Consider the following 15,814-nt stretch of genomic DNA (forward strand, 5'->3'; position numbering starts at 1 on the left):
CACAAGGTTTTCCTCTAACAAAGATATAGATAGGTATTTTAACTGTAAACCACAGGCACTATTAATTAAATCGTTTTATATTTTGGGAAATACCCCTCTTGTTTTCTTGCCAAAAGTCAGATGAGTGGATCAATGCTTTCATATCAGCACATTAAAGCTGCTTGAATCAACATTTTTATGAACATGGATCAAAATCTTTCACGCATAGAACTAAAGCCTAATAGTATTAGCTTCTGCATTTATAGCAGGTCTAGTTAATATGTTCTTTAATCAGTAGTTGTTGTAAACAAAAAAAAATTGATTTTGTCCACCTGTCAAGCACCAAGCAGCAGGAAGACCCAGTGATCAGCGAGTGTGCATAACGGTGTATTAAGCAGCATTTAGATACTGTTTGTTAACACATTTATCAGTGTTGTGTTTACAGTTTGCTGTGTAGCCTGCAAATCCAAAAATGTTATAGTCTGGAGCTCGAGATAGGGAGCGAATAGATTAGCTTAGCAGAAAGACTGAAAGCCAGCAGCTAAAGTCTCTTTTCCAAGTTATCAACAGCTTTAAAGCTCACTACTTTGAATGTAGTTAATGTCTTAAATGTGTTGACAACAATTAGTGGTTTTACACAGAGCTACCTGTAACTGCATGCCACTATTTCTTATTGAACAGCAGACGTCAACGTCAGGTTGTCAGGTGATTGTGCATTAATTTAAAATAACACCATTGTCATTGTGAGCTTTAGAGACGGTGGATCTCTTTTTTAACTTTCAGTCTTTGGGTTAAGCTAAGCTAACCTCCTATTATATACTACAGACATGAGAGTGATCTTACGGAATATAAAATATGCGTATTTCCCAAAATGTCGTACTTATCCACGAGCGGTGCCCTTTTTTTTTTTTTTTTTTTTGGGAGAGCCTTCTTTTGGCCTACTTCCTCAAAGACAAGAGTGAAGAGTGCAGATCGCACATTAAGTGAAATTCTTGATGTAGCGGAGCTTCAGGTAGGCAATGATGAGGAATATGATCATCATTACAGTCAAAGCTACATGATTCTCCCACAGTCCCCAGGAGGTGTACTCTATGTCCAGGTAGTCCAGAAACTGCTCCCCTGTACATCTGAAATGAGGCATGTCCAAACTGGTCAGCGGAGGAAGGTGACGTGTTGTGAACCAGTGAGATAAGACAGATGCATGTGTGCAGCTGTACTCACGTCAGGCCGGCTGAGTTCACAGTGCAGTTAGTCATTACAGCAGACATGTTGGTGTTTCGGACAACAGCCTCTTCGCAGAACTTCAGACCCACAAACTCATTGATCTTCAAGGCCTGAACGCAGACAGTAGAGGAAGCAGAGCAGTGAATGCAGAGCAGAACAAAGTAAATGTGGTGCAGGCAGTATTTAGGGTTCATGCAGTAGCAGGCTGTCACTACAATGTTTAGATTTTTTTTTTTGGATCACACAATACAATTATTATGTAATGCACCGATATTAAAACATGACATCTTCATCAGGTATGTGACCAGAAGCTTTGTCGGTCTATACATTGGCCTAACTGTTTTCTAATCAGATTAATTATAATTAGAAATGGGAGTTAGAGGTGTAACAGCCAGCGAATCGTTCAGCCATGGACGTTTGGTGACAACATGAGACTTTGTTCAGCATGAACTGTGATCTAAACAATTACAGTCAGAATAGTGTTTTTATGTCTACGGATTCGAACTCCTGGAACAGAAATTTTTAGAACTCGGGTTCCACCGAATACAACCTAAAATCAAAAACTCATAGTTTTTGGCCTCCGACAAGCAGTTATGTCACCGTTTATATCCATATCTGTCTACACTCAGAGAATATAGTAAAGACTAAGAAGGAATTTGACCAATGAAGGTGATTCAGATAGAACACAAAGTTGTAGCGATGACAGGAGATGATGCTTCAAACATAGATGTTGATGCTTCACACACTTCTTCAACCCGACAGCAAAGAAGATCCATACAATCACCACAGTTTTACGTCGACCACCCAAGATAAGCGTCACAAGTTCGGTATCTGATCAAATATGAAATATGGTCACTGTCTCCCCTTTTCATTCATTCGGCTTCCTAGAAGCCAAATAAATGTTTGTGCCAAAGTTAAACGAAATTCCCTCAAGGCGTTCCTGATCAAGAACAGGATGGAAAAAGAACCCGAAGACATAACACCTCTGGCCATGACTCTGGCTTCAGAAACAACAGTTGACGACAATGTGATACAATTAATGCCAGTAAGAAAAACTGCAGCCTGAAAAAGCTGTAGGCTGAAGCCACAGAGTATAGTGTACTGTTACGACCCTAATAAGACAATACGTAAGGTCATTTATAAACAGTATTAATGTTCAGCAGCAACACAGAAACGTGTATTTTTCAACTCTAAAATGTCTTAAAACCCAGATAGGTCTGAATCTAAGAAAACAGTGAAATGTAGTTGCAAATTCACAGAAAATCCTCGAGTTAGGATTAGTTTGTCAACATCAACAACTTTTGTACTTTAATGTAGGAGAACCTTATTGAAAGTGTTTCTGCTTGTTATGTGTTTATGTTAGAAATGATTCATATCAGTATTAGTTTAGATGTCAGGTGATATATGGTTCAAAAACTTGTCTGTTCTGAATATTGTGTTTGATGATGCGTTTACAGTCACAATATATTACACATTGTCAAAGGCTGAGTACATCTGTTGAGATGTAATATAGAAATGCAATAATTGAATCATTGTAGGAGCATCACTTCAGTATACCGACGGCTTTCCGTAGAGTTCTTAATGTTTCTGAAATTCTTCCTGTCACAACACAATTCCAATTTGAACTTACTGCGAGACCGTAACGAGGAATACTGAAGTACTTCAGCCAAGCCAGCCAGTCCATGATGCTGGGCAGGTTCACCAGGAGACCTGAGAAGATCTAGACACACAACACAAACTGAGTCTAGTTTCACAGCAGACAGCTGCACTCACAGGACTCGTGCACATCTAAATGGAGCTGGTGATCTTGTCATTTGAATATGTTGTAGCTAAATACTCATTTAGCTCACAGCACAGATCTGTAGGTTTTCAGTAAGCGACCAAACCATGAGTGTCTTATCCGTGTTTTCCTGCCATGTTTATTTTTGTTCAATGATGGTTTGAACAGCACCTGCCTGTATGTTCAGTAATGTTGTATGGGGTGCTTTGATTTAAAAGTTATTAAAATCCACAGAGTTTTAGTTTAAATTCTGATGGAGAGCCAAAATTTAAAGAAACCTCAAAATGTGTCAAGCTCAGTTTTGAGGGAAAGTATTATTGATTAGGAATTTATTCAAAAATCACACAGAATATGTGTTTGATGGAATAACATTGTCTTCAATGGAGAGCTTCAACAGACTGATAGAGAATATCTCTGATGGTGATGAAGATTTTACCAACCAAAAGCTTCTGAAGAGGAAAAAACTGGATATCATTAACTGTACTTCTCCCTTCAAACGTTTCTGTGTGCCCCTTCATGCTTTTCTGCATTGCTGCTTCCCTCACCATCATGAAGACAAAGGTGATGGTCATGAAGATGTTGGCGAGAGCCACGACGCTCTGGTCAGCGGAGATGGCCATGGTCATGGCTGTGGCTGTGTAGGCCACCAGGGTCACTGTTAGTGTGAAGACTGAAAAGGCTGCTACGGTGGACTTGAGCCCTGAGAGCGAAACGCACACTAATTAGAGACTAAAAACTGAGCTGATTGTCACATTCAAATTCACTATTTCAAATAATTAGTCAAATGTTAAAACCTTATATACTCCACAAGACAACGAGCTCTGATTCTTACCGATCAGAAAATATACAATACAGCTGAAGATGACAGAGGTGACGGTGCGCAGAGTGATGTCAGACAAGATCTTAGAGAGGAAGTAGACAGACACTCTGTAGTAGCCGCTGATGTACTCATGCCTTAAACAAGAGAAACACACAACACGTGACTCGACCTGCTCATTTCAAAGTCACGTTAATACACAAACATGTGATAGTTGTGTCAGAGTCCTCTTAGTCACTTCTGCGACATTACATACACAAACAGTTTCCTCTCAATGATGAAGAGCTCAGCTGCAGAAACAGTGCTGAAACACTGGTTGGTAGTGATGAAGAAGAGGGCACCCATCCTGTAGGAAACAATGAACCAAAGCTTTTATCTCAGAAGCCATATGTGTAGTAAAGGGAGTTACAAGTGCTTATGCCAAGTGCCCATAAAGACACAGAGTACATGGCAATATATTAGAACATGTGCACCAGTATCCTGGTAAAACTTCATCCAATTTCTATACTCAGTTATCTGTTCAGGGTCAAAGAGGATGGTAATCGGTCTAAAGCAGAGAAAACTATGGGGCCATTATTGTGGCAATATTATGTACAAAGAGTATGTGAGGAGAGTTGAGAAACTCTATCTCAATCTGTAAGTGTGTAGTCTGATATGTGAATGTGTACACAAATCTGCAAATGCAAAAAAGATTTGTATGTGTGCAAAAATATCTGCAAATGTCAGATTCACTAAAAAAGAGGAATATATAAAAAAAAAAATCATGATGAGTGACAACTCTGAGTATATAGCTTCAAGAGATGAAAAAAACCCACAATTGTTCACTTCCTTCTCAGGGATGACCAATCAGTTGGCTGTCATTTGCATGTGACTTCTGCTACACTCCTGACATACCCGAGATCTGCAAATCTGTGAGGCAAACTGGGTTTTCTTTGCCCTGAACCGCTTCCTATAGGCTCATGCTGCTTCACACTTACAACTTCGGACCACTGACAAAACATAAACATGAGCCTACAGCAAGCACTCGGGACTACATAAGAATCATCTGACTTTCTAAAGCAAAACTGCAACCAACCAATCATCAGTGTCGTCATTTAAATGACAAGGTGTTTCCAACGTTTCGTGGCAAGTGAGTGTAAATGTAGCTACTAAATCATATTACAAGGTGACGGGTAGAGCCTGGTAGTACGTGCCTGTGAACCTGGCGAAGAGCAAAGAAAACCCTGATCAGCACACACTTTTGAAAATCTCAGGCATGGCGGGAGTGCAGCAAAAGTCACATGCCAAAAAACTGAGAGGAATCTGCGGGGCTGAAATGGAGACCTATTAAATTTTCCAGGTCCTAAAGCTTCTTCATTTTTTTTTTTAACTGAGAATAAAAGGTTATTTACATTCAGTTTTATGAATGCACACCATATTTTCACATTTTCTTTACAAAAGCACAAATCTTAATAGCATTTACCAATTTGTGTACACATTTAAATCTTCTTTTACATAAACCTCAGTGCAGTCATAAATCTGCTTTGCAGATTCCTGCATGTGTGCACAAGGTACAATTTCAAAGCTATTTTTCACATAACATAAAAAATGATACCCTCATAGCTGACACTGAAAGAGTAAACCCTTCTAACCTACAAGCATGCGAAGGAAATTCCACAGAGAAAGGCCACAACCCGGCGGTGGATTTAAACCTACAATGCTTTTGTTTCAAAGTCTTTCAGAAATGTTGTTTTGTGTTTGTTTTTTTTGCTGACTTTATTATTTTTGATTCATTGCATGTATCTGTACACTGTGTACTGATTGTTGCATTTTAACATCCATGTTTACATCCATGTTAAAAGGTGACTGACTCAACTGTAGCTCCAATATCTGACCCTGCACCAAGTAAAAAGGAGGGAGGGGTGAATAACTTGAGACATTTAAGCTGCATATACTGGTGTCTGCCATGCTGCCTATGCACTCACTATGAATATAATGACATTAAGTCCTTGTATTCCACTGAACCATGCACAGAATGAAAGAGAGAGAACACAAAGTTTTCTGATGTGCCTCACTGTACTTGTGAGTACCAGGTTGTGCCCAATAATATATGGTAAAAGGATTAGCCACACAGGAATTACTGTACTTACTTTTCACGCTTTGTTTTTAATCTGAAGCAGTTATTGACTTAAGCAGAAAAATTATTAGGTGACACGTTGTCCTTACGCAATATATAGCCACATAAAATTCTAACAGAAATAGAATAACCTCCATATTAAATCTAACTTCATTTTATAATGGAAGACATTATAACATTGACTTTAGACTATGTTTCCTAAAGATTATAATTCTTTTTTTGGTACCACTTTCTCTTAAGATGCTGTAATAAATGTATTAATGAATGGCTAATAAATAACTCGCTGATGATTCATGGATTAGGTTTTGGTCATTAACAAGAACCCTTGGGTTGCCAGACAAAAGGAAAATCCTCCAAAAGAATGACACCTTACTTGTGTTCTATAACACATATTTTATTCTAGACAGAAACAATGCAAAACCTTTTAAATATTTACACCAATAGAAACAAATCACAACCATAAAAAAGTACATAAATAAGCTATTAGACAGATTTAATGACAGTCCCCACTACATTCAAATTTCAGTGGATTACTGTATCATCATATCATGTTTTTTGTTAAATAAACAGTTTTTACTTCAGGTATTTTCCCAGGTTTTACATATATTGAAATTTGCATATATGGTATAAAACTTGTGTTTTTTACAGCTCAGTCAGCCGGGCGCCTCTATGGTGCTGCCACTAGAATAACCTAAACTGTTTTAAATAAATGTTTTCAAACAGTGACAGTCTTTACCAAAAAAATAAGTCTTTGTGATTAATATAGTAAGAATTTGAGTTTCTTTAATGCATCTTTCATCAACCACAATCACACCAATGAAACCTGTTTTCGATAGCTGAAAGACAGACAGTATGTTTGGGGATGACAGCAGAAATGTCACATTATTTAAGGCCCAAGCACCACTGTGCTCTGGAGCCCATTATTTCCAATGGCATCATGACAACATTTCACAGCACACCACTCACCGAATACCTGCATGGCCAATAGAAATCAAGTAAGCACATCCGGTGTATTTTAGCAGTCAGTAAGCTTGTAGGTAAACAATATGTGTAGAGTATCCTTTGTGGTAAACAAAGCCTTTGTTTCTTATGGTTCACTCAGTGTTCCCTGTCAATAGCTTTATCAGTCTAAGAGTTTTGAAAACCACCTATTTTGTTGTGTCCTCCTCGACCTCTTCAGATGTGCGCTGAACCCAACAGTGAGCTCAGCACAAATCGTATTGTGTCTAAAAGGGCTTTTACTCACGAATGCAGTTTTGTTGTTTATAATTGTAAAAGTGAGGTGTAAAACATTAGGATGTGACTTCAGCCAGCTGCCGAATTGTAATCGTAAAGAAGTGTAAAAAAGTGTTCTCTCACCTGTTCTGGATTCCACTCTGATCGTCTTTGACCCCAAAGAAAATAGCTCCTACGATGAGAGCGAGGAAAATGTTGACTCCCAGCTGCAAAGGAAAAAAACAAAAGATGATTAATGACCTTTTCAGCAACTCCTGCTACAATATATTCAATTCAACTGTTTCATGCAGTGCTGGAAAGCTGCTTAGCTTATGTTTAATACAAACTAATCTTTTTGTCTTTATGAAGAAACACATTTTAATCCTGTGAATGTTTAGAAGAAAACTGAGATTGCCGCGGTAAGTTTGAACAAATAAAATGAGCAGTCAGTGCTTTAATTGTCATCATAGCAGAAATAGCTATGTTTCTCGGGTTCAGAGGTCAAGTGTATGCCCTGCTCTTCCTCCAGAACTGCTGGTGGGGGAAGATGACAGAAAAGTGAAAGCGACACAAGTTTTAAGCCTAACAATTCACAGATTATGACAGGGCTAAGCGGTTCCCAGGGTGAGGGATAAGCCAATAAGGTTGAGCCTTTTTCAACTCATTCCCCACAGGCCCTCATGTGGAAGCGGGGGTGTGGAGAGATAGGTCATGATGCCATCATGTGATGACTCCCAGACCAGGGCCAAGGGGCTTTGGCCAGATATGATATCAGTTCAGGTCCTGGCCCAAAGAGGAGAGTGGGGTCACAACAGTCACCAAAGCCGATTACAGCGCCCACGCCACCTAGAGCTCAGCTTGTAGGATTATATTGACTTATTTGGGGCCAATTACCTGTTAATAATTCTTAAAGTGAGGAGACTACTGACAGCCTATCGCCACCATGGGGTGACTAATGAGAGCATTAAGTGGACCCCTCCAAAGTGCTGTCTGTGTATCCTGTTCATGACAACAGCATTGACAGATTATTTTTATGTTTTTTGCATTTAGCAGCAATAGTGCTACAACTGTATGTTTAAACCTGGGACATAAAAAACGGAAAACTGAGAAGTCAATTAAATTTGATTCTGTCAGAGCTACAGACTTGAATCGTACTCAAGTCACAAAATAAGGAGGTTCAACTCAACTCAGACTTGTTTGTCTTCAGACTCAATGTCCTGAAGATTTGTTTTAAACGGAGAAGACAAACAACGCTTTATAAAATATTTAATTAATATAATAGAGATGTTTAAAGATGTATCTGCTTTGGCCACTGTAAAACAGAGAAAAACCCTGATATCAGAATAGAGAATTTAGACTTTAATGATCAAATTGATTAGCCAAATAAATGAGTGGCTTAAAGGAATAAGTAGTTCACCTTCAAGGGAATATGCTTATTTGCCTTCTTGTTGAAATTGGGTTTTACTGCCAAAATTGTTAGGTTTTTGTTCTGTTTGCTCGCCTACCTTCATTTTTTCCCTTGTCTGTCTTTTGGACATGTTTAGTTGTTCTGATTTCCATTACAGTTTGGGACATATACTTACACATTCTATAAATAATATCACTCTCACTCACTGTTTTTTTTTTTATTGGATGCAGTGCTTCCAGGTAACCAACAGAGACACCATGAAATTACTGTGCTTATCCAAGAAATAGCCTAGTACATTATGTCATTTTTACACTACAGTTAAACAAATGTGATACCATGTATTAATTAGTGAGCTTCAGTGGTGCTGGTCTGAGTTTTTTTTTTTTTTTTTTATTTTTTTTTTATTTTTTTTTTTTTAACCTTAAAACTAATTGTTTTCCCTTGTTTACAGTCTTTATGTTAAGCTATGCTAATCATTTGCCAATGGTAGAAGGTCAAACAGTTGTTTTAAGTGGAGATATACTGGTTTACCTGGGCCACAGATGTTTGTGGGTTCAACATGAGGTTCTGAAAGGTTCTCTGAAGGACCCATCGCAGTTGGTGAAAGAAGGAGCTGTTGTAGGTGATGGTGCGGGACTTTGGCCATGATATACACTCCTTATCCTGGACGATGCGCTCCAGTTCGGCTCGTGTGTCGCTGGAGTAGCTGCAGTTCCTGTACTCCTCTACCAGGTGTTCCTCGATGCTCTGCCTGGAGTTACTGAGCTCTTCAAAGTCCAATTCTATCCATGTACAAGAGGTAAATAAAAGACTTCAATGTTGGAAATACTAAAGAATGCATGGTGTGAACATCCATCTTAAAATGAAGGAGAATTTCCCCTATAAATATAAATATAATAGTCTTCAACTTGCAGAAAGTAAATAAATATAAAAATATTTTGTGGTGCAGCAAACCCTCAAATTGGATTATTTTGCTTTACCTGGTTTCAAAGGCTCCCAATTGAATTAAACTCCAATGCAGAGGAGTCTGACGTCCGTCTCATAGTCATCTTTCAAAAGTGACTTATTTTTCTGTTTAAGGTTATTTTATCTTCTATGTTTCTCCTTTAAAATCGAACTGGTGTGTACTTCTAAATTGCATAGTGTATATTTTGTATCTCGCCCTAATGCTTTTTAATGTCTAATGTAAAACTTGTCGACAGGGACCATGCAAATAAAATTTCTTGGACTTAATATTAAAATCTGTGTTCAATACTATTAAGAGGCTGGGATGATGTTTTCTTTATTAGTAAATAAAGAAAATTTAAGAGTGAAAAATTAATTCTTGATCTTAGTCAGAATTTTTTTTATTAAGGTCCAATTATTAAATACAGAGGTCTTAACCACCTCCTGAGGACCAACATCATAATGATGTTTTTATTTTGTCAAAAAGTTTAGATGAATGAGTCCTTAAATGATTTTTTGATTGACAAAATTTGCACACTCGACTAATCCTTTGAGTACTAACCTGGTTACAATAATATCCCAAAGACTATTATTATCTGTTTACACTTCTGGATCTCAGAGTGTCACTGAGTACAATTTGTAAAGTAATTCAAATATCTGTACAAATTATTTAATGAGTTAATGGGCACATCCTATTATAAAGGCAAAAGACATTATAGGATCCCGATAGCAATACTCGTGGAAGGTTTATACATGGTGTTACCTTCGGAGCTGTGGACTTTGGTCATGGTTGTGGCAGAGAAGTTTCCATTAATAACATCCAGAAAGAAGTCAGCTGGGTTGTTGTGGGGCTCACAGGAATAGCCTGGAAGAAACATGACAATGACACAATGTTTAATATCAATGAAAAATAAAAAATGAAAAGAAGACTGTAAAGATATATCTTGTGGTAATAATCCGTTTTGAAAGCATATAGTCACCAATGTTGGCAAAGTAGTCCATAGCATTTGGCGCTGGTCCATGGTACACCATTTTACCACTAACTAACAGGGTCAGAGAGTCAAACAGTCTGTAGATGGAGTAGCGAGGTTGGTGGATGGACATGATTATGGTTCTTCCATGACTGGCCATTCTGAAAACAGACATAATTAAATATAAAAAGTAAAATCTAAATAAAAACCAAGCATTATTTTCAATTACAAATTTCAAAAGTAAGAAAGAAAATGAATGGACAGGTTCTTGGTGTTACTCAAACACATCTACACCCCTCAACAACAAAGAAAATACTAAAAAAAAAAAAAAGGCTTTGTTAGTTTTGCGTGCGCAGTACAGATGAGGATGTATAAATTCTCTCCCGCTCACACCTGACTACCTAAAAGTCAGGTTTCTGAAAGTCGAGCTCTGTGCTGTGGAAAATGGAGTGTGTCATAAGAATAGTTATAAACTTGTAAAGCATGTAATTATGATCAGTTCATTCGAAAAGGATAGGACTCTGTGTTTCCATTACTGGTTTAAACTACTAATACTATCTAGGGGTTCCACAAGAATCGACCTCTAAAGGCTGTTTTTTTTTTGTTTTTATTGAATTTTTAGGGGGCATACTTCTAACATGTCTTAAAGATAAACAGCTTTCAATTACAGCAATTATGAAACAGAAATTTAAGTATAAAAGCTGGAAACATAATAGAAAGACACAATATCAAACAGAATGTCAAAATAGCAACATTTACGACATGAAAAATGTCAACATTTAATTTAATGAAAAAAAAATGCATCAAACCCTGAACCTGAAACCTTCATATCGATCTCAGAACACAATCAATGATGAAATCTGACAAACAACAAAGACTCCGTTTTTCATTACCGTTTGAGCAGCAGCAGAACAGAGTTGGCAGTGCCAGCATCCAGCCCCGTGGTCGGTTCATCCAGAAAGAGAACTGCGGGATCAATAATCAGCTCCATACCAATGTTTGTTCTCTTCCTCTCTCCTCCCGAGATTCCCCTGGTCATCTGGGTGCCCACCTGGAGGAAAGAAATCCACACAACATGGATCATTGAGTCTATCCTGACTCTCACCTGCTGTCTTGATGCTTGGGGCAGACCAGTAGTTAAAAGGGCCAGCGGGGGATGTGTGATTATCTACCCTGGAATCAGCCACTTTGGTGAGACCCAATTCTTTCATGAGGTGATTGACTCTCGCCTCCTTCTCACTCTGTGGCACAGAGCTGGGCAGCCGCAGTGCTGCAGAAAAGCGCAGATTCTCCCTCACAGTCAGGGTGTCCATGACCACATCTTCCTGGGATGTTAGAAATTGAGACATCAGTCATCATTGTCAATCATTTCATTTGTAGATGTATTTTGCCATTCACTGCTTTGTTTGCCTGAAACATACATTTCCACAGACCTGCGATGCAAAGAACCAGTGACCCCATAGTGTTTCCAATAACTGGCAGACTGCTGCGAAAGCTGCTGTTTTTAATACTTTTATATTCACAAAGGACTTTGTGTAATGCAAAAGGGGACGCTTTTCCTGAACTTTCAGCTCTTTGTTTTGGTTTCACAGCTTTAGTTTGCTCTCATCTTAGTGTTTCAGCTTTCAGCTTTTTTTTCAATGAAGAAGCTCAAAGAAACCTACAGTAAGCAACCTGTCAATCACCAAACATTACACACATACAAACTTAGTCGCTAGCCAGTAAACATAATGCTGCTATAGAGACCAATATTTTTCTGCTGGTGGAGACCAAACAAGAGCACGGACTTTAGATTTCCATTTATCAGGTGCACACAAACAAAAGGAAAGCAGATGTTGCCAACAAGTTCACCACATGAACTGAAAAGGTGATGCCATTATTGTGCCTACATCTTGCTTCCACTGCACCTGAGAGCCCAGAACCCTCACAGCGCACACACACACACACACACACACACACACACACACACACACACACACACACACACACACACACACACACACACACACACACACACACACACACACACAATTAATATGGATTTTATGTCATTTAAAATAATTCAAATTCACCTGGACCACGTAGCCAGAGAGGCACTTGAAGTTTGGAGGCTGTGGCGCTCCATCAATAAGAACCTCCCCTGAGAGACCTGAGGGATCCTTCCTTGCAGCCAGAATATCCAAGAATCTTTGAAAAAAAAAAAATCTAAACATACCTGCAACAAACACAGATAAATATTATGAATATAATTCCTTGGAGATTGGTGTGGTACTTACGAAGATTTTCCACTGCCAGTGGGTCCAAGAATAGCATTCAGGCCAGGTCTCATAATCCCACTACAAGACAATAATAGACACATATGTGTGTGTCCAATCAATTACAAAATGTATAAAAAGAAATGAAAGGCAAATTTGGGGATATAGAAATGCTTTGCTTTAATTAATAATTATTAGCAAGGTGTCCATTCTTACATTCTCACGTCACTGTATCAGTTTTATGATTAACGACTAGATTATGAATAGCATTGTTCTTGGACGTGCTGAAATTTAGAGTCACTTAAAAAATTTCTCTAAGAGCACATTCACTGTTACTGATATCATGAACATTTGTTCAAAGGTGCAGAAAAAAACCCGATTATGCCATTGAAAAAATTCCAAAGCAAATCTTCAGAGAGAACAGCTCTCACAAAAGCACCAGAGTCAGAGATATAAACCAGAATTAAAAGGCTGAATTAAAGTCTGGAGGTGGATCACGTGATGCTGTTTAATTCGTTTCCCTGGCAGACTGCTCTTCAGTGCATCAGAGAGATTATATGCAAGAACCCATGCTTAATATCATATAATTAACACCGTGGCTGCAAACGGCCCTCAAACTTGTGTGAAATAATTCATTCTTCCATGGGAAATGTCAGATTTATTTAATACCATCAGAACGAAACCATTGTAAGTCTAATGACTATTGTCCCGCTTTGTATCTGGATACAGTGAGCCATTTTGAACTGACATGAAGCACCGGTGTTTTTTTTTTTTTACTTTAACAAAGTCTCTCTAAATTATGGGACTCTGAAAAGTTATTACAAAAATTACAAATTGCCAGTCATAATATATATTACTCTGTTCATTTAGAAGATTATCCTGAGGCAGGGGTGAGTTTATGTTTGGTTAATTTGAGTAGCCAAACACAAAAACATATGATAAGTGTTTGATGGATTTTCTTCAGAATTACTAGAACAACCGATGTGTCACAGTCCAAATATTTTTGAATGCCCACGTAAATTAATTAATGTCAATGATCATAATAATGTTTTTCTTCTGCTTTTCTTCAGCATTTGCATTATTTCTGTGCACATTTTACTGTCGGAGTGATGAGAAAAGGTACAAAGACGAGTACATGAAGAGAAAGACACAACGGACAATTAAATGGAAAGAAAGCAGAGAAACAGATAAAGAGGGTGGACATATTTTACAACTGACTTAAGGTCCACAAGTATTTCCCTGGGACTGATTTTCCTTTTGCAGAAGCAGCCGCTCTTCAGGTGCACTTTGTACTGGAGGTTGTGGAAGCTCACAGTGGAGCCACACGGCTGATTGTTCTGGTCCATGGCTGCGCCAACCTTTGACCTGGCCATCCCGTTGGTACCAATATCGTCTATCATTGCAATGTTAATGTGACTGGCTCTCTCCATTATCCTCTGCAGCGAGCACCCTGTCATAATAAAAGGAAAGTGATCTCATTAGCTACATACTGATATGATGCAAAATAATACAGACATGAGAATGTGTACATTTTTTACAGGTTTTTTTTAGCCAGCAACAAAATTCACATCCACGAAGTAATTAAATAATAAAACAATTTTATGAAATAACATATCAATCCAAAGAGCAGAGATGTAATTTTTCACAGCAAATATCACATGCATGTTTAAATGCGGCAGCGGTAGAGGAAGTACTCAGATAAGTTAAAGTCCTGTATTCAAACTTTCCCTAAGAGAAAGTGCAAAAGTATTGTGAGATAAATATGCCTATAGTCGGAAACGGACTCGACATGCAGAAAAATGGCCCCCGTGGCTGATATTTTATTACCTATGTTATTATTACATTCTTAATGCTGATGAATTCAAGCTTAAGGAGCCTTTTATCGCTAAAGCTGATTGAGGTGTTGCAGTGAGATAATTAATGGGAAACGGACAAAGAAAAAAAGAAAAAGAAGTTCTACCACATATATTTGTGCTCAGTTTTTCACTTTTCTCTGATCTTTGTACTTGTTATAATACATTATAAGGTAATATAACTTCTGTGGGCCTCAAACAGTTTTTCTTTTTGGTAAAACTACTAAGAATTAATTTGAAACGTAACAAGGGGCCCCTGTTAGAGACGGCTTTTTTGAAAGTTAAAAGTAACAAGTAAGTAGAGCAATCTAATACATTTTGTAAAGTAAAATGTCAACATTTCCCTTGAAAATTCTCAAACCATTTTGGAACAATATGTATATATATATATAAAAAAAAAAAAAAAAAAAAAAAATATATATATATATATATATATATATATATATATATATAAATATTAATTGCTTAAGCAATGCTTTGAAAACGAATCCAGATAGGCTTATATAAATAATAACCACATGCAAATATGTTTAAGTCAGTAAAAAGATCATCTCGCTTCTTGAATGTTACATCACCAAAGGAGTTACTACATTGGCTTCAATTTTTTTTATGTTCTAAAAACAGATATGAAGAAAAACATGGACAAACTCAGCTACAAACATTTTAAACAGTTCTTCTAGGTTCATTTTATGGTTAAAAAACAGAAGATGTTTCTATTTTCTGTGAGGAACTCTATGGTTTAAGGTTGTAGATTTCCTTCATAAATGAAAACAGAGTTAATTACGGCGGAATATAGTTGTACATTTAAAGAAATTAAGGCCAGTATGACCGACTATAACATTGTATTTAGTTTTTTGTTGAAAGGAAATGAGCACAGTTGTCATATACGTCAATATGCCATAATCATTTGTATTAAATCCAGACAGTGGGTTTCAAGTCTCAAGTCTGTCTGGTCCTTTTTCTTACCAAAGCAGACAAAAATCCATCTTATCAGGACAAATGACCTCAGTAATTTAGAATCCCTGGTTCGGGCCTGTTTCTTCATTTTATTCTAGATCACGGTGGATTTAATGCACCAAGTCAAGTGGATCAATTAAAGTACATTCATTAACTTTTAAGAAAATATTTCTTCTTGTGTACTGCTAAAGCTCGTGAAGCAAAAATAAAATAAAATTCAGGCGTTGCTGAAATCCTCTGAAAATGATGTTGATGTTGTTGCAGAGTAAAGAAAACTGACTTACCGGCGAAAGA

At 37.6% G+C, this 15,814-nt stretch overlaps 1 protein-coding gene across 6 annotated transcripts; it reads right to left on the reverse strand.

The window, feature by feature from the left end:
- Positions 1 to 355: 355 nt before the first annotated feature.
- Positions 356 to 14,140, reverse strand: abcg2d (ATP binding cassette subfamily G member 2 (JR blood group)). 6 transcript variants are annotated; one of them, XM_069167336.1, is made up of 16 exons: positions 13,929 to 14,071; positions 12,732 to 12,791; positions 12,528 to 12,642; positions 11,628 to 11,780; positions 11,349 to 11,506; positions 10,465 to 10,616; positions 10,248 to 10,349; positions 9,071 to 9,321; positions 7,276 to 7,358; positions 4,057 to 4,146; positions 3,816 to 3,937; positions 3,529 to 3,683; positions 2,834 to 2,923; positions 1,274 to 1,313; positions 1,175 to 1,220; positions 356 to 1,106 (listed from the first exon to the last, which is right to left on the reverse strand). In XM_069167336.1, exons 1-16 carry the CDS (start codon positions 14,054 to 14,056, stop codon positions 959 to 961), a joined length of 1,893 nt encoding a protein of 630 aa, XP_069023437.1. In that variant the 5' UTR covers positions 14,057 to 14,071; the 3' UTR covers positions 356 to 958. The 6 variants fall into 6 exon arrangements, with proteins under 6 accessions (XP_069023437.1, XP_069023433.1, XP_069023438.1 ...); XM_069167332.1 differs by having other exon boundaries at positions 1,201 to 1,313; positions 13,929 to 14,140; XM_069167337.1 differs by lacking the exon at positions 1,175 to 1,220 and having other exon boundaries at positions 356 to 1,116.
- Between the last annotated feature and the right edge of the window lie 1,674 nt (positions 14,141 to 15,814).

Source organism: Embiotoca jacksoni, unplaced genomic scaffold (genome assembly GCF_022577435.1).
Source record: "Embiotoca jacksoni isolate LCO1_2020_lvr unplaced genomic scaffold, fEmbJac1.0.p SCAF_4, whole genome shotgun sequence".
NCBI lineage: Eukaryota > Metazoa > Chordata > Actinopteri > Embiotocidae > Embiotoca > Embiotoca jacksoni.

Excerpts from the sequence above, each read along its gene's own strand:
- abcg2d (XM_069167332.1), bottom strand. The coding sequence starts at position 14,140 with ATGGAGAGAGCCAGTCACATTAACATTGCAATGATAGACGATATTGGT. Across the intron at positions 9,322-10,247 it reads CAAAGTCCACAGCTCCGAAG|AATTGGACTTTGAAGAGCTC; the intron begins GTAACACCATGT and ends GTACATGGATAG. Across the intron at positions 7,359-9,070 it reads CACAAACATCTGTGGCCCAG|CTGGGAGTCAACATTTTCCT; the intron begins GTAAACCAGTAT and ends TTTCCTTTGCAG.